This window comes from Corella eumyota, chromosome 7, assembly GCF_963082875.1.
Source record: "Corella eumyota chromosome 7, kaCorEumy4.1, whole genome shotgun sequence".
Classification (NCBI taxonomy): Eukaryota; Metazoa; Chordata; class Ascidiacea; order Phlebobranchia; family Corellidae; genus Corella; species Corella eumyota.
The window spans coordinates 7662453-7686560 of NC_137496.1; the positions used below are offsets into that span (position 1 = coordinate 7662453).

Consider the following 24108-nt stretch of genomic DNA (forward strand, 5'->3'; position numbering starts at 1 on the left):
GTTTATATTAGGCCTAAAGTATGTTATATGAGTAAAGGTTGAAAGATAACAAAAGTTAAAAGATTATTTTTTTTAAAAAAACGTAAAATTACGGAACACCAGAACCGAACAATTCAAAAACTTTTTTACCATTTTGGCCAAGTTGTCGTTCTAGCGTTGCGACAATATTTTTTTTGCAGTTTTGAAAGTCTTCGGAATAATCAATTTTTTGATATATGATTTTTTTTTGTAATTTATAAATTGTTGAAATACCTTGTTTTTCAGCCTCACTTTTGAAATTCCAAACCAACCTTTTTCTGGTAAAGCGTTTAACGCTCGAAATTATACCAAATCTTCCTTCCCATATATGGCAAGCTTTAAATCTAGGAATTGCAACTCTACAATTTTTTTGTAATTTAGTAATTAACTGGGGCAATTTTAAAAATACAATTGGCTAACAATTTTGATATGTGATTTATTGCTTAACATGCGTTGTTTGTCCAATTTCGGGATGTGACATTTGTAATTGATTGCCAAAAGCATGCTTTTAAGTTGTTTTCAATTTTAGGGAAAAATGAAATAAATTTAGGAACAGAATCATTAACGTGTTTTTTAAGTTTTTCAAAAAGTTGGCAATACTTGGTGTTGTCGGATAAAATGTCGTGATATGTTTTCTTGTCTGTAGGGAATGTGATCAAGAAAAACAAATCATAAAAATTGTTAAGTTAATAGAATGGAAGGTAATATGAACTATAAGTATACTAAGTCTTTGTATAATGCTAAAGGGTTTAAGACCCATCTTATGTAATCAAAATATCATTCAAAGCTTCAGACAACATATGTTCGTTAATCAAGCACGTTCATCACATTATCATCCAAAAGAATATACTTTACACTTACACAAAAAGGTTTATTTCACGTACACAACAAAAACTAGTTTCTAGGTTTTTAATAAATTACCAGTAAATTATCCTTATAAATATATAACTAAGAACTTACACGGCCAAAAAATGTTTTTTCAAATGAGATTTCAGTTCATATACTTTAAAAAGCAACACCAACCTTACCACATTCCTCCAAAAGTTGGACCATACAAAGTTACTTACCTATCCAGCTACTCTAACAATTTGCGTCACAAACTTAATTTAACTATGCAACTTCTCTTTAAACTAACAATGCAATATATTTTAATTTATCAAATTTTCTCTTTTATTTCTATTATGAACTAGTTTCAAACATTTATATTCACTTACCTTTTCTATCTAAACCCCCATTGGTTGATGGGTTGTTTAATATATTTGTGCATTGTATGTGATATACGTTTTGAAAGGCCATTCTGGAACGCTCCTTCTTTAGGTAGGTTTATTTAGTTGAGTCCTTTTATCACATGCAATTTATCGTGACCAGTTCGTGCTTTCCTACTAGAGGCATACTGGGTTATATTCAATGTAATTATTATTTTTTACACTGTAACTACCATTGACAGTGATAGAATTGCTTTACTATTATAAATCACGTCGCATTGTTGTAGTATTAATGGTATATCGTATTTATTATTTACTCTTATCAATGCGCAAAAAAAAAATTAAAAAACTACGTCACGTGACTTGTGGGTGAAAAAATTTATTCCTATTTGGAATTTTTTAAATTTATCTCAAAAACTACTTTAAACCTCGGCATCTCGAAAACTACCAATTTTAAAAATAACGGTATTCTCATGCAGGTTGAAAAAACTCCAACATAATTAAATATGGCCTTTGACCATAATCCCTTTAAGAATAGGCTTACCTCACTTACTAATATCAAACCCAAAAAATAAATACGTAAATTTAATTGCAATTTTTTTGTGGCACTTTTGATATTATATTAATCCGTTATAGTGCTGAGTATGTTATAGAAACTAGTTGATAGCCTGCCCTACAGTTGGGATTTTTATTGTCTTAATATAGTGGCAACTCTTAATTAAAAATTTGCCCGCGCACAACAAATGGCAATTTTGTAGACCCTCTAAACTAGACGGTATACAATTTGATATTAGTGCTATGTTGTCCGTGTGAGCTTTCTGAAAAACAATATTAAAAAAATACGGGTTGCGAGATGGTGCATGACCGTATGTAATTCGCGGAATGTTGAACGGGACGATTGTACTTTTTTGCCGGATAAATGATATTTTTATTTAAATGACTGAGGTATAATGCAGAATTGACTTCAATGCCAAGAAATAATGCAAAACAACCATAACGCGCAGGCGAAGATTAGAAAAGGGTATAAAAATTACGTCCTTAATCGCATTCAGAGATTTTTTGTTTCGTGTTTGAGTACTACCGTTTCTAAGCGCCTTTTTTACGTTTTTTACCAATATTGTAAATAAGTTTACAGTTCTTTGACAAATATATTTATTTTTAAACTTATGTTCTCCAAGTCTTTTCCTATAATTAATAGATATCTAATGATAGTTTATTTTATAATAACTATAATAAATAAACCAGCAGCGTGGTGTGGTAGTAAGAACACTTGCTACACCACACATGAGGTCGTGGGTTCAATCCCCACTAATCTCATGCCGTAGCGCCCTTAAGTAAGGCGCCATAAACGGTATAAACTCCTGCTGAGCACTAAATCAGCAGTATAATTATCGGGCAATTAAACTGCGACAAGTAACTCGAGCCTGGGTCGGAGTAACTGATGTTACTCTATGTTTAAAGTCGCGCACAAAAAAATTATATAACCTTCCTAATTGTCTTTTATACTTTACAGTCCTTGCTAATTCTTCCTTACTCTCTTGTTAAATGAACAACCATTCCAAAAAAAAACAGTTCCTTTTTATTGCACATTTTCACCACTTATTTAAAAAAAGCACTAGATTAGACTTATATATTGTACCATCAAAATACATTAGTTAACTTTTATATATTAATGTAATTTTGCTTTAAAAAGTCCTATTATCATTTAAATCACAATTTTATAGTTGTATTTAAGTTAAACTCCTCTACTGTAAAATCCATTCAACTAACAAAATAAATTAATAAAAACATCCTAAAACCAGAAAAGGTTTAAAATCTTTTTTTTTTCCATCTTTTGCTTTTCGCTTAATTCTGGTGACGCTTGAAAAATCCATGGGGCCCCAGGAACCTGGAGTAAAAATTAATTTTTAGGGCATTGCACCTAAAATTGTGGTTTAATTAATTAATGCTTGCATGTCAAAACATATATTTATAATGTGGGTAGTGTGGTATATAGGTCATCGCATCGAACTACAATCCGAGGGGTTTAGGTTTAAGCCACACCATTTGTCCAACTAGAGGTGTAGTGGTAAGATCACTTGCTACACTACATGAGGTTGTAAGTTTAATCCCCACTGCTCTCATGCTGTAGCGCCTTTGAGTAAGGTGCTATAAACGGTATGAACTCCTGCTGACACAACACTTAATTAGCAGCATAATTATGGGGCAATTATAATCTATATAATATCCAAAACTGATAAAGGCAGCTCAAGACTGGGTCGGAGTAACTGAGGTTACTCTATGTTTAGGTCATGCAATCGACCTTCCCACATCGAGGATAAAAATATATTTAAACAAAAACACGTAACAGGATTAGGTAAATAAAAAACAGCCACTTTAGAATATAGTTATAGTAGTGTAGGTTTTAGGCATTTTAGTAAAAATATTTTAAAACACTTTGGCCTTCTAATTTTTATGCAAAAAATAATAAAATAAACTGTATATTTGAATACATACCACAAGCCAAATAAGCCATAAATACATTGATATACAGCTTAGAACTTGACATACAGCTGTAATAATAAGAATATCTTTTGCATGTCTAAAATATAATAGAAAACAATTATTATTGAAATTAAGAAAAACTTTTTTTTTATGTATCTTTATCCTCGTAAGGAAAGGTCGAATGCACAACCTAAACATAAAGTAACCGTTACCCCGACCCAGTCTCGAGTTGCCTATGGCAGTTTAGAATATTATAGATAATAATTGCCTGATAATTGAGCTGCTTATTAGGTGCTTGCTTAACAGGAATTCATATCATTTATAGCGTCTTACTCAAAGGCGATACAGCATGAGAACACTAGAAATCTACCCAGGACCTCATGAAGTGTAGAAAGTGTTCTGACCACTATACCACACTGCTGAACTTGTTTAATTTCATTTCTTACTCTGCCATTCCTGAATCCATATTTAAATCCAATCCACTATTGACCATTGAACTCATTAATTTCATGCAAAGTGCATAAGTTACTGATGGAAAAATAAACATGCTCTGAAATTCAAAAAAACAAACATTTTTGTATTTATTTATTCTCGATTTGGAATGACCAATTTTCATGGCCAAAACATATAGTGAATTTGTTACCCTGACCCAGTCTTAGGTTGGCTTAAGTAGTTTTAAATATTATTATTTATATTTGCACAATAATTATTCTGCGTATTGTTTTTGAGCTTATCAGCGGTTTATACTCTTTACTACTCTATTTTAAAGGGCATTACAGTCTGAAGTGGTGGGCAAACCCAGGACATCCAGTAGTAAAGCCAAGTGTTTTAACAACTACACAACGCTGTCAGTGTTTTTAACAGTCTACTTACCATTTGACTCCACTGAAGATCATTATACTTCAATAAGATATGGAAAAATATAACTGGTATCTGTTACAACAATAAAAAATAAGAATAAGGTTTAATTTTTTTATATTTATTTAACCTTAATGTAGGAATGTTGACTTCACGACCTAAACATAGAAAAGTATCAGTGTCCCCAACCCAGTTTCGAGTTTCCATTATCAGTTTGGGATATTAAAGATAATAATTGCCTTACATTATGCTGCTGATTAAGTGTTGGCTTAGCGAGAGTTTAAAGTGCATTTCTCAGACAAAATAATATGAGAGTATTGGAGATCGAATCCTAGACCTCATGTAGTGAAGCCAAGTGTTTTGACCACAACACAATTTATCTGGTTAAATAAAGAATATATAAATAAAGGTATATAACAAATTTAGTGTGTATAAACTAAGGTGGGTGCCAAACTATGAATTAATTAACAAGGCAATTAACAAGGCGAAATTTAAGGTTAAATTTAACTTAAAAAAAAACATAGCGAACCTGTTACCTTCATTAAATTAAGCTTCCATTATTATTAGTCGTTATTTCTATATTTTTACAAGTAAACCATGCTAAGATAGGGATTTATACATTTGATATCTTTTATTGGGTTTAACTGTTCGTAATTTTTTTGCCGTTTTCGGGTTGAATTGTTGTAATTTTTAAACAGTGTATCTAACTGCCAACTGGCCATCATCATTAATGTCAATATGCCAGATCTAGAAACTATTTTAATCTATTTAGTGTATATAAACAAAGGTGGGTACCAAACTGTTAATTATTAATTAATCAAGGTGAAATTTGGGGTTAAAATTTAAATTTATAGCAAACCCGTTAACTTCATTAAATTAAGCTTTCATTAATATTAGTCGTTATTTCTATAAGTAAACCATGCTACGATAGGGATATATTTGATATCTTTCATTGGGTTTAACTGTTTGAAATTTTTGGGTTTAATTGTTGTTTTTAACAGTGTATGCAAATGCCAACTGGCCATCATCATTTATTCAATATGCCAGCTTTCGAAACTGGTTATAAACTTGCTTTGTCCAATTTCTTTATTTTTATGTCCAATTTCTTTATTTTTAACATAAAAAATATCTGCCACTTGTGGTGCATGGCTAAATTATCGCAGGCAAATAATATTTTAATTTGCAATCATATTATGACAAATAAAATGTAAATCTAATAATAGGTTTAAATTCTTTTATTATTATTATTTTTTTTAATATTGTTTTGTTACTTTTAAAAGAATATGACATATATACAAATGATCACAATTTTGTACTTACATTTGCAAAAATGATAACATATTTGTAAAAATTATAAGTTGTTTAATTTTCTTCTTTAATTTGTTTTGCTCCTTTAGTCCCTTGTTTACCTTTGGTTGGCTGTAAAATAATTAAAACAAATAATTACAGAACACTTTCTACACAAAATGAGGTCCTAGGTTTGATCCCTGGTGATCTCATACTGTAGTGCCCTTAAGTAAGGCGCTAAAAACGGTATAAACTTCTCCTGAGCAAGCACCTAATCAGCAACTTAATTATCAGGCAATTATAAGCAATATTATCTCAAACTGCCGCAGGCAACTCGAGACTGCAGTTGGGGTAACTGTTGTTAATCTATGTTTAGGTTGCGCATTCAACCTTCCCAGATCTAGGATATATCTATATACAAAAAAAAATTTCGAAAATTTCATGTTAAAAAATATTAACATTTCTACAAACTCAAAATTAGAATAAAAAAAACTTACCGGCATTTTGATATAAAAGTCTCTGAGATGGCTATTTTATAAATTCAAATTTCATTTAAAAATATATTTATTAAAAATTTATGAATATTCTGAAAGAGAAAAAAAATTATAAAAATGCACTGCATTCCATTCTCATTTTAGTCATAAAAAATTTTATGATTTTAAAGGACAAATTGTACTAATTACACTAATCCTAATTTTAGGGTTTAATTTTGTAATTCGTTCAGTATAGATTCAATACAGACGATTCAGTTAATTTTATAGCTACCCCTTGTAAAAAACAAATAATTTTAACAGCATTAATTTTACCAAAAAATGTAATTATTTTTTTAAGCAAGTCAATAAAGTTTCCATTTTATTTACAAAATGTCTTCCCGGTACATCAGATCATGAAACCTCCCTCCATTTTCCTCCAAGAGATAAAAATTTATCGTTATCAGTCCACTGTTTATTTTCAAACGAGTTAATGTCATCACTTCTGGGTTGCTGGACATTAATTTCATATTTAATATTGTTATTGCTGTCCAAACTGCAGCACACAGAAACGTTTTTACTACCATTGGGTTCGGCGATTATTAAAGTCCCACGAATACGCAGGTTGTTATCGTTAACTACCCCACAATGCGGTGATAAATTCAACAAAGTCCATCCTAAGGTTTGAGCTAATGATTGAATGGTCAACAGTTGATGCATACAAATGCGAGACAAAAGATACTGGTAAATTTTTGAAGATTCTATCGGAAGTGTTAGTACCTTACCTTCTCGTTGTATCACTCTTATTTCATGGGGTTTTGCTGTTAGCAACATAACTGATTTATTATAGGATTCATACCCACTGTTCACAAGCATAACACGAACTGTAGTTTCGTACATGTTGGTGACAGTAGACCAATGAGCTTGCACATCTGGGTCGTTCATTGGCTATTTTAAGAACTCATTGGCTATTTTAAGAATAACTTTGTTCAAGCAATGCTGCACCTCATAATGTTTAGCCATTTTAATAAGCGGCTCTATAAACGAGATTTCACACTGTTTTGTCGATTTTACCAAGTGTCTGGATGGACTACCCTAAACAGATGCCCGTCTTAAAAGGTTTGTTAAACTCAGTGCAGCATTTATAGGGTGTGGAGGCTCGATATTGAGACGTTTGGCATGGAATTTTAAAAGTAATTGCATAAGGGCATGTTTTAAGGTAAATATCGACGAGTTTTCAGTTGCAACACTCGTTGGATGTGAACTTTGACTATATAAAAGTTTAATTTCAAGTTTTGTGTCAGGAAAAATGCATGCCGATATCGTGTTTTCGATGACAATAAATGGCGACTTTAGTCCATATGCTTTATGCTGCACAGCTTCTTTTGTTAGCCTCGCAAATAACTCTTTGCAAAACAAAACATTTTGAGCATTGCATAACTTTCTGTGCCAATTTGGCTCGCTGCTTACAGTTTTTTTCAAGAAAAGATCAAAATTGTTCACTTTGCATGATTTTAAAGTTTTTGAAGATATGTCGATAGTAGAAACTAAAATGGTTGCAACTCCTTTTAAATCGGCACTAACGACAACCTGCAGAGGAGGCCGAAGAGAGGGAACCAGGTATATTATACTTTTTGTTGCTTCATCGATGTTGGAATCTTCATCAACATCATCATCTAGAGATTTTTTAATAACTTCAAAAGCACTCGAGTGCCAAAAATCCGAACCTGCTGATCTGTAACTTAAATCCCCTAAAATTTTATCCCCGACCCGTCTTACACGCCATCGCTGTCGAAGTTTAAGTAATTGTGAATAAAAGGTGTGCTGTGTGGATGCCTCAGATTTTGCCTTATTCAGTCGCATAGCCCCGTCAAGTAAAATATTAGAAGCCGCATTTAGACAACGGTTTTTGGTTAACATTTTGAGTCAGGGTTTAGTGGGAGTTTCTTGTTCATCGTTGGCTAAATCAAACATTAAATATTGTCCAGTATCACCGACTTCTTTTGGTTGATTGACCAATTTATTTTGAGAAATTGACATCACATCAACTAACACGTTCATTTCGATAAGCGCTCTTTGCAAATGTGTCTGAATATTTTTCCACGGCCATTGTTTTTCATCCAACATTTCTTTAGCTTTTTCTTCTTTAGGCTGACTGGCTTTGTCATTGTCTTCTAAAAAATCAATCCGATTTGCTAAGTCCGTTAAGCTTTGGGACATTGTTAGAGATTAAATAAAAGTCTCTTGGCCGCCGTAAGAAATTTCTTGAATCTTGTTTTCCGACAACGATTGCAGAGAGATTTTAACGCTGAGTGGATTCTCTTCCATCCTAATAGAATCCATTTTTGATCTTTTTTTTGTGTATATATATGTTTAAAATTTATACAACAATCTAATCTATTAAAAACATTAAATTTATTTTAAAAAAGTAAAAAAAATTTTTTGGGATATAGAAAACTTAAAAAATAATATTTTACTATATCGCAAAACTCAAATTTTCTATGCCAGTGAAAACTTTTACAATAATTTAAACATCTTAACTAGTGATAGCTTTCTTAATTCTAGTAAAGTTTATGCCATTTTTTAAATCACTTGTGCAAAATATACCTGGTAAAACCCATGGGTGCAGCAATGTATATATATTCACAATTTTTAACCGAAGCAGTTTAATAGGGTATGAATATAAAATTTTTAATAGATTGGCCCATTTATAGAAATTATAATAGATTGGCCCATTGAAACGGCATTTTGCATTTATCTTATAGGGTTTGGTGACCATGCAGCCATACTATAATACACTATAACATTACAAGGAGCTCTATTAGTGTTGTCCGCCAAGTTTACAAAATTGGTAATTTTCGCCAAGTTTAAAAAATGTGGAATTATAACCTAACCCTAATCTTTTTTTGTACATTCCGATTCCACATCTATTTTTTTTTCTTTTCACAATTATTTAAGTACTACTCGTTTCAACCGGCGGACACCGCCTATAGAGATCCCATAACAATAAATGGTCTGACCGGCAGCGTGGTGTGGTGGTAAGAACAGTTGCTACACCACAGATGAGGTCGTGGGTTCAATCCCCACTGATCTTATGCTGTAGCGCCCTTGAGTAAGGCGCTATAAACGGTACAAACTCCTGCTGAGCCAGCACTTAATCAGCAGCATAATTATCAGGCAATTATAATCTATATTATCCCAGACTCACAGGCAATTCGAGGGTGGGTTGAAGTAACTGATTTTACTCTATGTTTAAGTCGCGCATTCGACTTATTGATTGTGTAATTTTTTCTTGCCGTGTTAACATAATGTGTATTGTATTTTTTTTACTTTCACTAATGCGTAAAAAAACTTAAATAAAAATGGTATATTTAACAAATTGACAAAATGAAAATAAAAAACAGCAGTTTTAAAAAAGTCTTTTTAGTCAATTGTGTGTTTTAACCACTACACCGCACCACCGGTTAACTCGGCAGTTGTTTTGCACATTATTATTTAATTTATTAATTTTACTAAAAAAATTGTCCCATTAGTCATATTTCAAAAAAAATTGTGCACACAATATTTTTGAACAGCATTGCTTACTAAATATGTTTAAATTGGCGGTATAACTCCAATGAGTTTATGTTTTATTTTACAAATTTTTTTAAAACATTATTTTATTTTTTTTATAATTTTATTAATAAATTTAAATGCCTTTTTAATTTTTAAGGGCACAAATGGTAAAGAATTATTACCTCTATACCTTGTTTACCAAGAAAAAAATACCTGCCTTTGCGTACAGGTTTTAAAATTTTTGTTTATTTGCACAACACAAAAATATAAATAAGCCTAAAATATCGTTTTTTTACTGTCTAATTTTTGTTTAAGCCGCTAAATAAATAGTACATTTTTTTCCATATTGCTAGGGCTTTTTAGCGACTTGACCCCAAATTTTGAAAGTGAATGCAGGCAACCATGTTATTTTTAGTTGACTATTTTACCTACGGGCATAATATTTATGATTTATTATATCGCGTATCGGGCCATGTATTTAAAATTGTATTATTGTTTCAAAAAATAGCTACAAGGTTAAATAATTTAAATTTTATTTAAGCTGAATAGGGAAATTAAGCAATGGAAAATGAGGTAATAAGGATATTATTGTTATATGTAGGCTAAAAAATAAATCAAATTATAAACAAGTGTCATTTTTAAGGATCGTGCTACAATAACTGTACTTGAAACTGAACCGATAACACAAAATCGCAAAAGTAATGTTGATGCTAAAATTAACAAATCGAATGATCTTCTATTTGGCTTACAGGTATTCTAATATTAATTTTCTGTACAATTAACGTTTAACTATTTAAGTTATTTACCAAGGTTGATTTAAAAATATAAACGTTGTTTTATGTTCGAGTTAATTTTAAGGTTATTTAGTTTTACAGAGGAAATCAAACCCAGACAGATTCCATGGATAGAAACCAAGTATTCCAACCATTAGATCAAGGCACTATTGTAACTAAGATTCTGGGTAGATTATTGAATATATATAAAAAGTTTTACTGTTTTGTTACTTTAGCATTATCTACTAGCGCTTGGCGTAGTTGTTGGTGTGCCTCTTATAGTGTCGGATAAATTGTGTTTAAAAGACGATGTAAATGGTAACTTGGTTCGGGCAAATTTTATCTGCAGTATATTTTTCGTGTCGGACGTATGCACAGTTCTGCAAACAACTATAGGAAATAGGTAAGTTAAAATAGATCACTTGTAGTATCGGCCCTGTAAATATGCATGCAGGCAAATATTTTGTTTAAAGGCCGTAAACTACAAGTAATCCTTAAAATAGCTTACTTAGTGTTAGGCACGGTTCGTAAAATTTTAAAGCGTAACCACAGACCGTGGCATTTTTAATAAATAATTCTTCCAACAGAAATTTTTTACGCATCGTTAAAACGTTTCACTTAAATAAAGATAAGAAAAGGCATTTAGTTACTTTTTAAGGAAAGGATTTTTTAAACTTATGTTAGAGTCCAACGATGCGTAAACACATTGACAGGTGCTTAAACTTGATTTATCTTTCGCTATTGCAGGTTGCCCATAATGCAAGGAAGCTCATTTGCTTTTCTTGCGCCAACTTTGGTAATTCTATCCTTACCTCACAACACCTGTCCATCAGGCCCAATTCCTTCTTCAATAAACTCAACTATGTTGTTATATATGGATATGGATGGCGAAACAGTAAGCGGTGATGAGTTATGGCAAAAAAGAATAAGAGAGGTGGCTTAAAGTTAGATTTTGTAAGATTTAAAGAGGGACTAAACTGAAAAATTTAAAACCTCAAATTAAGCCCCTTATAAATTAACAAACAACTAATTTTAACAACACTTTTTAACTTGGTATAGTTTAAATAAATAAAATAAATAGCACTATTTTCAGTTTAGTTCCCCTTTAAGCCCATGGTAAAGTTTTTTTATTTGGAATAACAAGAACAATTTCTCAAAAACCAAAATTCTTATTGAAAATTAAATACATTTCTCATTTTAAGGTTATGAAAAAATTCACATTTTTAATACAAAGCTGTTAAAAAAAACATTAGTAGGCTACAATATTGTTTTTCCCTAAATTATTCAAAATAGATTCAAGGCTCAATGGCAGTTGCAGCTGTACTTGAAGTAGTTTTAGGATTCTCAGGACTGATCGGTTGGTTGATGCGGTTTATAGGACCGTTAACAGTTATGCCAACTATTACTTTGATAGGACTGGACTTGTTTGAAATAGCTTCCGACAAAGCCGACGGGCAGTGGGGAATCGCATTACTGTAAGATATTTTTTAAAAAAAGTTTTTGAATGAAACAAATATTTTAAACAGTGCCCAGATTTTACCTAACTTTTTATTTGGATTCTTTTAAAGAAATTATTTAAAAAGTCGTTCTCATTTCAACCAGGAATATTACTTATCTTATTCTATAGCTTAAAAGTTTATATCTGATACCTTTACAGTGGAGCTGTGACAATGGTTGTGACGTCACAATACTTAAATAACAAAAAGTTCCCTTTCCCGCCTTAAACAGAAAAGATGGATTGCACATCGTGCGCGTGGAATTTTTTAAAATGTTCCCGGTTAGTTGCAGAAAAATTAAATCATTTAATACTGACAGCGTGATGTAGTAGTAGGCACATTTGCCACACCCCATGAGGTTGTGAGTTCAATCACCTTTGTTCTCATGCTGGAGTGCCCTTGAGTAAGGTGCTATAAACGGTATGAGCTTCTGCTGAGCCAGCACTCGATCAGCAACATAATTTTCGGGCAGTTATAATCTATATAATATTTAAACTGCTAAAATCAACTCGAGACTGGGTCGGAGTAGGGTAACTTATGTTATTCTATGTTTAGGTCGCGCATTTGACCTTTCCACATCTAGGATAAAGATATGTACAAAAAATAACCTAGCTATAGCGTCACTAAGTAAAATTAGTAACTTAACTCCGGAAAACCAATCGTTTTTTTGTATGCATCTTTATCCTCGGTGTGGGAAGATCGAGTGCACGACCCAAACATAGGGAAAAATTAGTTACTTCGACTCAGTCTTGAGTTGTTTTTAGCAGTTTTGAATACTGTATAGATTATAATTGCCCAGTAATAATGCTGCTTATTAAGTGCTGGCGTAAGTGCAAACTGGTTATAGCGCCTTACTCAAGGGTGATACATCATAAGAGCAGTGGGGTTGAACCCACAACCTTATGGTGGTGTAGCAAGTGTTCATATCTCTACACCACGTTGCCGGTTTTAAACCTTACGTAATATAATTTTAAATAAAGTAACTGATTATTCCTCATTAAAGGTATTCTGTTACAGCTGTTTATAGCACTTGGTGTTTCTTGGTTTCTTTGTTTCATTTTGACCGTAACAAATGTAATACCAGATGATCCTAAACACGTGTTTTACGAAGCTAGGACTGATACCAAAACTGACATTTTGCAAAGCAGCCCGTGGTAAGAGAAGTTGTTACTTAATATGTCAAAACCGAAGATATGACCGTTATGTGTTTACATATTATTTCATGAATTTCTATTTGACACACTTTATTCTTAATATAAAAATGGCGCAGTTAAACAAAACTTTTTTTTGGTTTAAATTTTAGTTTGTTACATATCATAAATCATGGGTACTTTACGATTTAAAAATTTAATCGATGTACACACTTTAATACTATAAATAAATAAATGTTTTTGTTACATTACTTTTACGGATCATAGAGAACTATAAAAAACATAAATATCTCTTTAGTAAATAATTGTTATTTTTAAACGTTATCAAACTTCTTTAAACATGGTTTCGTTTACCCTATCCTGGCCAGTGGGGTATGCCAAAAGTTACAATCGCAGGAGTATTCGGAATGTTTGCTGCCGTTATTGCGAGTACGGTGGAATCGATCGGGGACTACAGCGCATGTGCAACTTTGTGCAGAGCGCCACCACCACCAAGTCATGCGTTTAACAGGTAAGTTATATCTAAAATAACATGCACTAATAAAACTAAAAGTAAAGTGGGCAAACCATAAACGGAGGATTTTTGTTACAATTTAATTTTATTATTTCAAGGAAACAACAATTAAAATTTGGGGCATAATTAAAAGTTAAAAGACATATTGCCTTTAAATAAAGTCAAATAAAAAATAAAACCTTAAATCACAATATTGAGATTACGCTTGTTACAAGGGCTCATTCTCGAATGCTTTGCTCTGTTTAAAAAAAAATTTTTCATAGTAATTTTTGACTTTTTTTACTTGCAATATTTATTGCAGGGGTATAATGATGGAAGGTATTGGATGCATATTTGCCGGGTTGGTTGGTACGAAATCGGGCACAACCTCGTTTAGTGCAAATATCGCAGCAATTGGAATAACAAAAGTAGCCAGCAGACGGGTGAGTTGTCGAATCAGATACCGTAGCGCAAAACATTCTGTGTGCGACTCTCTTACAATGAACCGGTATTCCATACTATTGGATTGAGTCTTAAAGTTTAATAGAACTTAATTGTGTTAAAATTTAATAAACAGTGTTAACGCTAAGCAATCTTACCTAGTTTATAATATTAACTTTAGAGGTAACTCAAAACTTGGAACTATTGATTGCGACTGAAACTATTGATTGCGATTATATGTCGTAAGAATGAGTTCTTACCGTAACTGTTAATAACGTATTCCAGTGCGGACATTGCCTTAAATTGAAAAGTACTGACGTGCTTTTCTAGTTTTAACCTTATTTGTAGATGTAACTTTTCTGCTGAAAAGAGTTTGCTACGTTTTGTTTTTGCCACGTAACTATTATAGCAGAGTAACTAGGCGATTACTAAATTAGGAAGATCGTTTCGTTTTAATACACAGTTGGGTAAGGGTTGTAAAATTGCCACCTAAACGATAGGCCAATTTAAAAGAGCATTCCTCTGACATATTAAGTTGTTATTAAGTTTTACAAATTTTGACATTAAAGCTCATATTATACAAGTTAAATATAAACGGTATGACGTTTTTAATCTCACAAATGAATTATAGGTTTTACAATCAGCTGGAATAATTTTTATCGTTCTTGGAACGTTTGGAAAATTTGGTGCAATATTTGTGACAATTCCTAACCCTGTGATAGCTGGAGTATTTTTTGTTATGTTTTCAATGATAGCATCTATCGGACTTTCCAATCTTAAAGATGTAGATTTACGTTCTTCAAGGTGTAGTGATTCTGAATTTTTTTTGTATATAGCTTTATTCTCAATGTGGGAAGGTCGTATGTGCGATCTAAACATAGAGTAACATCAGTTACTCCGACCCAGTCTTAAGTTGCCTTTACCAATTTCGGATATTATATAGATTATAATCGCCCGATGATTATGCTGCTAAGTAAGTTTCGGGTCAGCAGGAGTTTATACCGTTTATAGTGCTTACTCAAAGGCGCTACAGCATGAGAGCAGTGGGGATTAAACCCATTTCCTCATTTGGTGTAGCAAGTGTTCTTACCACCACACCACGCTGCCGGGTTTTATAAGAGCTTGGTTTCTTTTGAATATCTATAACGAGGGTATTAGGCTAAGTTTATTATAATATAGTAAAGGTTACATTTGTTACCTCGAGGTGTTAAATACTAATTAGATTATCATTCTGTAGAATGATTTTGGATTTGGAAAAGGTAAGTAATGTTAGCGTCTTGATTAGGGCCGCTAAAAGCTGTAAGGTTCAACATTAGGCTATGAGTTGTAATAAAACAAACTATAACTGTCGGGTAGTGTGACGAACTAGCCATGGCGTCGGACTACAAACCGAAAGGTTTCGGGTTCGAGAAGCACTAATGTCACACTATTTGCCCTTGGTGTTTACGGATAGCTCGATTACGCCATAACAGCACACCATTTTCCAATAAAAATATAAAAAAGTTAAACTAAAATTGCTTTTTAGTAGTAACTAGAACCCAAAAAGTAATAGGTAGTTATTTGAATATCGTCTATAATTGTGGATCTTATTAATTTTTTGAAATTTATTAGAAACATCTTTATAATTGGGTTTACGTTATTCATGGGCATGTCGGTAGCCAACTGGACCAAATCACATCGAGGAGCAATTCAAACGGGGCTAAGTGAGCTGGATCAAGTTTTAACTGTGCTATTAAGCTCAGCTATGCTTGTTGGTGGCTTGCTTGGAGCGTTTCTCGACAACACTTTGCCAGGTTTTAAATGTATTTGGTCGATAACAAGGAGAACGGTTGTAAAATTTATTGGTTTTTTATTGAATAATTAAAATCTTCGTGTTATATTGATATTTGTAAAACTTTGTGGTTATTTTAACTTTTGTTCAACGGTTTACATTGACTTCTTAGGTACACCTGAGGAAAGGGGCATAATTGTTGGTCAAACCTCTGACAAAAATTACTTAAATGAAGCAGCTGTATCAGTAAAAGAAGCGTATGGTCTTCCTTTTTCGACACGTTGCTGCAGGTAAGACATTAAAAATTTACAAGACTTTGTTGGTGAAAAAGGCTTAAGTTCGTTTCTATTTTTATCATTTATTAACTAGGAGCAATTTAAAGCGGTCCCTTGTAAAATAAAGTGCGAGTAATATTCCATTGGTGCGGCTTTAACTAAAAGCCTTTAGTTCCTAACACAATACCATGGTCTATTTATCTATTTAATTTTCTTGATTATCTAAAAACTTTAGAAATATATATAAAATTGTCCTGTATAAACTTTATTGTAAAGTTAAACTAAAAATGTTGTTTCAATATTTTTTTTTAGTTTTTGCAATTATCTTCCTATATCGCCATTCTATAAAAGTACGATTGAAAAACAATTTAACAAACGATGATGTGTTTACTGGCTTATTAAAAACTTTGCGCTTTATCATAGTATAACCAATTAATAAAAGCTGGAAGAGTCCTTACCCTTTACCGCATTAATAAAATATTTATTTTAAAAAAAATTACTTGAAGTTATGTATGAAAAAGATTCAAAACATAGTAAATATTGTTCATACTATGCTGAAGCTACGAATATTAATAAACATTAGCATACATAGTGTAAAAAATATAATATAGGTAAAATGTATGCACAAGTATTTAATTAATTAGCAAAGAGATTTCTTTCCCGAGTCTGTGGAAATTACTTGTGCTGTAAACTGGCGCACAGCTAAAGAAAAGTTATACAAAGTAAAAATTATATTTAAAGCTGATTTTTTTAATTTGATTCAAAATTGATTAGGAAAAAAATTGATTACATTACATTTAATAATTCTGTACAACAACGTACGATAAATAATCTAATCCAATTTTAATATTTTTTTAATTTTTAGATGATGACTAACTTTTTTTTAATGTATTTATCCCCAACGCAGAAAGGTCGAATGCGCAACCTAAACATAGAGTAACAGCAGTTACTCCGACCCCAGTCTCGAGCTGCCTTTAGCAGTTTGGGATAGTATATAGATGTAATTCCACAATAATTAAACCGCTGGTTCAGCAAGAGGCGCTACAGCAAAAAAATGTTAATAAAACGATACAAATGTTGATGAAAAATAACCTGAATACAAATAAACAACAAACAGATTTTCTGCGTTTTATATTTTTAAAATTCCACATGTCCTTTTTGGCTTCATTCATTTTCCATTTTCTTAAATTTGGTTTGTTAAAGCTCTGCCTAAGTTTAAAAAACCTTAAAAGATACGCAAACGTTGGAATAAACTTAAGACATGCGTTCGTCTTATTTTACTAGTCAGTCAAAGTTAAAGAGATGGTTCGGTCGCGGAGTTTCTTTTTTAATTATGTTGGAATTTGTCCAACTTGCACGAGGATATCATTATTTTAAAAATTGGTCGAAAAATTAAAAAAAAAAATTAAGTATTTTTTAAGATATCGGGGTTTAAAAGTAAAAGGGAAAGTCCCAACGCTCGCGAGTCACGTGACGCACGACGTCATCGTCGTAAGATCATATGCTGGCAAGCATAGGAAAGTGACCCTATTTTGTCCTCTCTGAGCCGTTTGTTGTACTTTTTTTTAAATTTTTTTTGCAGATAACAAACCTAACATAAAAATCAATATTTAGGCATTTTATATTAAACATTTTTTACTTTTTAAATATTTTTAATTGGGTAGGGCGTATTTAAAAAAATTTAACAAATTATGTCTATGTTGTTAATTTTAAAAGTTTACCAGCCAAAAACGCTTACAAATTCTTGCAAGAAACCGACAGGTCAACTAAGTCTTATTAAAGCAAAGTTTGTCGTTAACACACTCTTAGTTTTGTTTAAAATAAAATCACTTCATTGTTGTTAACTAATATATTGCCAAATTAGCGTATATAGACGATATATACTTTTATTTTGGTTATACTATAACAATTATTTAGGTTATATTTTTACAAGTGTAAAGCACAAACTAAAGTTAACAAAGGCAGCAAACACTAATATTTGTTGCCAGGGGTACAAATACTTACATATATTTCACGTTATAATAAAAATTGTTTGGAATTATTGATTTAAATGGTTTTTATGCATGCAAAGTATTCACAAAACCGAAAAAAGTTATTAAACTTTATTCATTATTTGTCTATAAAAGAAAAAAACTATAATGAGATATTACTAAAAAATTATGTCTGAATATATTTAAAAAAATATATTATTAGTATTGAATGATTGTGGAGTTAGTGTGTTTAATTTAACCCAAAAACAACTCAATACCGGATAACCTAACCCGTAAATGACTGTTTAATTCCCCTTTAGTAAGTTTAACTTAACAATCTAACAACAGTCGACATACCAACGTAACCAGAATATTAATGCTGGAAAAAAATTAAAAATTACAGCAAAGCTGCTTTGTTTTAGTGCTTTAAATTGTCAATATTAATTAGTAAAAAATGCTAATAGTGTTATAAAAATAGTGTTATAAGTGTTACGACACTGAACATTTTTATTTTATAAAGTTGGCGGTGGCATGTAGACTGTGGCGGTGGCATGTAGACTGTGTGCCACTTTTAACAGTTGCAATGCTTGTGAAAACTAAAAAAATGTTCAGTACAAAAAAACCTTTATTTCCATTTTTGTAATTTTATGCAATACATACAAAAACTTACTTTTAAAACGTAGATTAAATCTAAAGTCTTTTAATGCCGCATAATCTCTATTATTGTTGTTTTACCTGACTAATAACAGATTGAAATTAAAATAGGAAATGCCATTTCCTTAATTGGATTAAGCGTTTTACATAGCTAGAAACGACGCACTCACACAATACATGTAATATTAATATGCATTTTACGTGGGCATTTATTCACTGGCAGCGTGTTGTAGTGGTAGAAACACTTGCTTTACCACATGGGATCGTGGGTGCAATCCCCACTGCTCTCATGTTGTAGCGCCCTTAAAAGCTTTAAATGGTATGAATTTCTGCTAGGCCAGCACTAATCAGCAGCATATTTATCGGACAAATACAATCTATATAGTATCTTAAACTTCCTGAAGAAACTCAAGACTGATTACTCTATGTTTAGGTCGCGCAATCGACCTTTCTGCATCAAAAATAAAGTTATATATATATATAAAAATGTTAAAAGATTATAAAAACTTGAATGCAATACAAAATATTAAACGCCTTCGTTTACAAACCTTTCTTAAATCAATTTGCCATTTTCTTTATATATATAAACTGCAATGTTTTTATTATTTATGAGATTTTTGTGTACTCTGTAAGTAAAGGACCATAACCTACCTTGTTCGTTATTTGATGTCGTTTAAAACAGGGTTATAAATGTTTTCATACGTTAAGTTGCGATTAACGTTTAAAAAGAAATCAAATTAATGTTTTATTGCGTAAATTGTTATTGCCAAAATATTTTTTCTAAAACAGTTTTTTTAAACGTTTCCAACTGGTCAATGACATTTGTATTTAATATCAAAACAATTATAGCGAGATTTATAGCGTTAATTTTATTTAATATATTGCACTTTAATTCAAGCCTGTCGACCGTCGCTCCTAAAGTTCCTGTTTTACTGTCAGAGGCATTGTACCACGAAACATTAACTAATGACGTGAAAGCCGACCGGACCCTTTTCTCGTTTTTTTGTATATATCTATCCGTAAACGCCGGTCATGGCGTCAGACTACGAGCCGAAGGGTCTCGGGTTCGAGCCGCACCAACGTCACACTATTCGCCCTTGAGCCCGGTGTTTACGGATATCTCAAAAACACGTCAAAACAGCACACCCTTCCTCAATAAAAATATAAAACCTATCAGGTGATACGAAAAAAAAGTGCTGGCTCAGCAGAAGTTCATATCGTTTATAGCGCCTTACTCAAGGATGCTACAGCATGAGAGCCGTGGGGATTGAACCCACGATCAGTAACAAGTGCGTTTACAACCATGTAATGTTGGGCTAAATAAAACCCGTTTTGTTTTGTAGATTTTATCCCTCTTTTTAAACATTTTTTTATAGAAACGCATCCAAAACACTTTATTTGGGTAAAAAAATAATTTAAAATATTATTATAAAAAGGTAGAAAACTAAATGGTGTCAATGTAAAAAAATGTATTTTTTAAAGTAAACTTTTAAGAAGTGTTTCAAAATTTGATATCACTGTTTAAAAAAACAAATTACTAAACAAAATGAACTACGAAAAAAACTTTTTACTTAATATTATAGTATTTCTTTTAATTTGTTATTCCAAATGTCTGTCAAACGTGTAGTGTAATTAAATTAATTTTAGCTATTCCGTAATGTTTATGGCTCGATTCCTCTTGCTTTTTCTATTGAGAAAATAAAGCTCAAAAACGAACAGCGCTACCCGTATTGATTTTTGCCTTTTTTCACATATTAAAAAAAAATAAGGCTTGTAGTGAGACTAAAATAAGTCAGATTTCTTAACCAATAAGAAACGGACTAAATTAACACAATACGTGGCGCAGCATAAAACAAACGCAACCTGGTATTAGAAATTTATAATTAGTATTCTTTATGTTTTCAGTTTGAAGCCTAATAAGGTCTTATTTAAGCACAAAGTCTAATAGGGTTTTGTAAATTCATTTATAACGACCTCCGTAAGTTTCTGACTATCTTTAATAAATTTTGAATTTAAAGTGGAATTCAACTGCTTCATTTTTAAACAAAACTAAATAAGTAATTAGCTTTAAATATAAATTTCATTTAACTTTGTTTTTCTTTCGCAATGCCAGTTCACAATACAAAATGATTCCGCGAGCTTAGGGACGAACACTTTCGTTGCTAATTAAATATATATTTGCGCATATTTTTTGTCTATATTTTATAAAAAGTACTATTCGTCTTTTAAAATTTGGGAAGGTGTAATTAAAAGATTTTTACTTGTTATTAAAAAAGCATGACTTTGTATGTTCTTTTATCTTAATTTGAATAAAATATAGAAATTTTTGTAATATTGTAAACACATAATGTGCATTAAATGTAAAAAATAATGCGGAAAAACGCTTATTTTCACCAAAATTGCTTTTTGTTATTTTCTGCGTAAAAAAAGGTTAAAGCTTATAGTAAAACTGAACTAAGTTAGGTTTCTCAATCAATAAAAAAGGACTAAAGTAACTCGATAGCCTACGTGGAGCAGCAACAGTTTAAAACGCAACGTGGTATTAGAAATTTATAATTAATTATCTTTATGTTGTCAGCTACCCCGGTTTGATATATTTAAGCACAAAGCCCAATAAGGTTTGGTAAATTAAGTTATAACGGCTTCTTCCGAACGTTTCTGACTACCCTTAATCAATTTGGAAAAAATATAAAAATTTACTTCAATTTTGATCAAAACTGGTTAATTTATCAGCTTTAAAAATTAATTTGACTTTGTTTAACTTTTTTTTTTGTTGTGCTAGTACACAATATAAACATATTTTTGTGAGCTTAGGGGCGAACACTTTTGTTGCTAATTATTATATTTGTGTATACTCTTTTGTCTATATATTAAAAATATTATCCGTCTTTATTAAAATGGAAAGTGTGAATGGAAAAATTTAATTTGTAATTTAAACAATACGTCATTTAGTATCTCCTTTAAATTAATTTAAAAGTTTTAGGGATATTTTGAATATATTATTTGCATCAGCTTGTGTTTTAGGTTTAAAGGCCCAATAAATTTTTACGTAAGGAAAAAAAATCGTTTTGCTATACAAAAAGCATTTAAATATTTATAATACTAGAACAAACATGTAACAAAAGTTCTAAATTTTTGTAATATTATTAAGCATTACTCAAAAAGCAAAATAAAAAACATAACAAACAACGTTGCCCAACAAAATAAGTTTTTTTTTTAATGCACTTATAACAGTAAGATTTTGTTAATTTTGGTTACTTAATTCTTACAACTAGCCTGTACTATTAAAAAAATTAAGCAAAAAAACGCAGAGCTCCACCCAAGTAGTTGTTTGCCCTTTTTCTGCTTAAAAAAACAAAAGGCTTGTAGTGAGCTTAAAAAAGTAAGGTCTCTTAACCAATGAAAAACCTACTAAACCAACACGCTACGGGGCGAAACCAAAATCCAAACCGCAACGTTGTATTAAGAATTTATAATTAATATTCTTTCTGTTGTCAGCTACCCCGGTTTGATATATTCAAGCACAAAGCCCGATAAGGTTTGGTAGATTAATTTATAACGACTTCTTCCGTAAGTTTCTGACTACCCCCAATCAATTTAGAATAGAAAATGAATATCTGCTTCAATTTTGATCAAAACTGAATAATTAATCAGCTTTTAATATAAATTTTACTCTGTATAACTTCATTTTTGTTTTGCAATGCCAGTTCGCAATACAAACTCATTTCCGTGAGCTTAGGGGCGAACACTTTTGTTGCCAATTAATTTTATATATTTGCGCATATTTTTTGTCCATATTTCAATAAAAACAAAATTCGTTTTAATAAAATTAGGCCTGTGAATAGAAAATTTAAATACGTAATTTAACTAATACGTAATTTAGTATTTCATGTACAATTAATTTGGAATTTTAGGGATATTTTAAATATATAATTTGCATTAGATTGTATGTGTGTTCTAAGTCCCAGTAATTATTAATGTAGGGATAAAAATCGCTCCGCTACACAAAAATTATGTAAATATTCATTATACTAGAACAAATATGTCACAACAGTTCTAAAAATTCGTATTTTTATTAAACATTATTCAGAAACCTCAACAAATAACATAACAAACAACGTGGCGTAATAAAATAAGGTTTTTATTTAAGGCTTATGCACTCATAGAAGTGAGATTGTATTTATTTTGGTTAGTTAATACTCACAACTGGACTGTACTAATAAAAGACCTAGGCGAAAAAACGCAGAGCTCCACCCAATTCGTTTTTTGCTTTTTTTCTGCTTCTAAAAAAGGAGAAGGCTTGTAGTGAGACTAAAAAAGTAAGGTCTCTTAACCAATGAAAAGCTTACAAAACCATAACGCTACGTGGTATAAGGAATTTTAAATTAATTTTTTTTCTGTTGTCAGCTACCCCGGTTTGATATATTCAAGCACAAAGCCCGATAAGGTTTGGTAGATTAATTTATAACGACATTTTCCGTTAGTTTCGGACTACCCAATTTAATAATCTTGTAATCAACATGTTTAAAAGTGTTAACTTATCTGAAAGTGGTTAACATTTATTTCTAATTAAAAAACATTTTTTTGTGATAATCGTTTTAAGACATAGTTACTTTGTAGCATTAAACTAAAAAAGCGACAACCTAAAACTATATAGTCAAAGGTTTTTAGAAGTTAGACAACTAAAATATAAAATTTAGGCTTGTAAATATGTAACTATGTAATTTTGGGATAAGTAAAATTCTTTTTTTGTGGATTTTGTTACTCTTTTTAATCATTTTTTTATAGAACCGCGTCTAAAACACTTTAATTGGGTAAAAAAATAATTTAAAATATTATTATAAAAAGGTAAAAACCGAAATGATGTCAATGTAAAAGGTTTTAAAAATTCGATATCATTTTTTAATAAACAAATTACCAATAAAAATGTACTACGAAAAAAACATTTTACTTAATAATAATACATTTCTTTTAATTTGTTATTCCAAATGTATATCAAACGTGTAGTGTAATTAAATTAATTTTAGCTATTTGGCAATGTATCCCTCTTGCTTTTTCCATTGAGTAAATAAAGCTAAAGAACGACCAGCGCTACCCATATTGAATTTTGCCTTTTTTCAAATATTAAAAAATAAGGCTTGTAGTGAAACTAAAATAAGTCAGATTTCTTAACCAATAAGAAACGGACTAATTTAACACAATACGTG

At 31.1% G+C, this 24108-nt stretch overlaps 2 protein-coding genes and 1 pseudogene across 4 annotated transcripts; 1 reads left to right on the forward strand and 2 right to left on the reverse strand.

Moving 5' to 3' along the window:
• Nucleotides 1–2804: 2804 nt before the first annotated feature.
• LOC145759781 (transmembrane protein 208-like) lies at nucleotides 2805–6440 on the reverse strand. 3 transcript variants are annotated; one of them, XM_082573624.1, is made up of 6 exons: nucleotides 6350–6440; nucleotides 5886–6263; nucleotides 4581–4640; nucleotides 4154–4257; nucleotides 3720–3804; nucleotides 2805–3111 (listed from the first exon to the last, which is right to left on the reverse strand). In XM_082573624.1, exons 3-6 carry the CDS (start codon nucleotides 4581–4583, stop codon nucleotides 3016–3018), a joined length of 288 nt encoding a protein of 95 aa, XP_082429750.1. In that variant the 5' UTR covers nucleotides 4584–4640; nucleotides 5886–6263; nucleotides 6350–6440; the 3' UTR covers nucleotides 2805–3015. The 3 variants fall into 3 exon arrangements, with proteins under 3 accessions (XP_082429750.1, XP_082429752.1, XP_082429751.1); XM_082573626.1 differs by having other exon boundaries at nucleotides 2805–3144; XM_082573625.1 differs by having other exon boundaries at nucleotides 5886–5984; nucleotides 6350–6436.
• A 122-nt stretch (nucleotides 6441–6562) lies between these two features.
• On the reverse strand, nucleotides 6563–8639 carry LOC145760270 (mediator of RNA polymerase II transcription subunit 17-like; annotated as a pseudogene).
• Nucleotides 8640–10336: 1697 nt separating this feature from the next.
• Nucleotides 10337–16725, forward strand: LOC145760271 (solute carrier family 23 member 1-like). Its single transcript, XM_082574143.1, has 13 exons — nucleotides 10337–10450; nucleotides 10521–10628; nucleotides 10887–11053; nucleotides 11398–11584; nucleotides 11944–12125; nucleotides 12379–12427; nucleotides 13164–13295; nucleotides 13636–13808; nucleotides 14113–14233; nucleotides 14863–15035; nucleotides 15843–16024; nucleotides 16175–16292; nucleotides 16590–16725. The coding sequence occupies exons 1-13, from the start codon at nucleotides 10439–10441 to the stop codon at nucleotides 16657–16659; spliced, it is 1674 nt and encodes a 557-aa protein (XP_082430269.1). The 5' UTR covers nucleotides 10337–10438; the 3' UTR covers nucleotides 16660–16725.
• The last annotated feature ends 7383 nt before the right edge of the window (nucleotides 16726–24108 follow it).

What these genes read in the sequence shown, in the direction of transcription:
- LOC145759781 (XM_082573624.1), bottom strand. An exon ending in ATGGATTCAGGAATGGCAGA is followed by an intron (nt 3,805 to 4,153) that starts GTAAGAAATGAA and finishes ATTATATTTTAG; the next exon opens with ACATGCAAAAGATATTCTTA. An exon ending in TATGGCTTATTTGGCTTGTG is followed by an intron (nt 3,112 to 3,719) that starts GTATGTATTCAA and finishes TTTTTACTCCAG; the next exon opens with GTTCCTGGGGCCCCATGGAT.
- LOC145760271 (XM_082574143.1), top strand. An exon ending in CCAAGTCATGCGTTTAACAG is followed by an intron (nt 13,809 to 14,112) that starts GTAAGTTATATC and finishes TATTTATTGCAG; the next exon opens with GGGTATAATGATGGAAGGTA. An exon ending in GTAGATTTACGTTCTTCAAG is followed by an intron (nt 15,036 to 15,842) that starts GTGTAGTGATTC and finishes GAAATTTATTAG; the next exon opens with AAACATCTTTATAATTGGGT.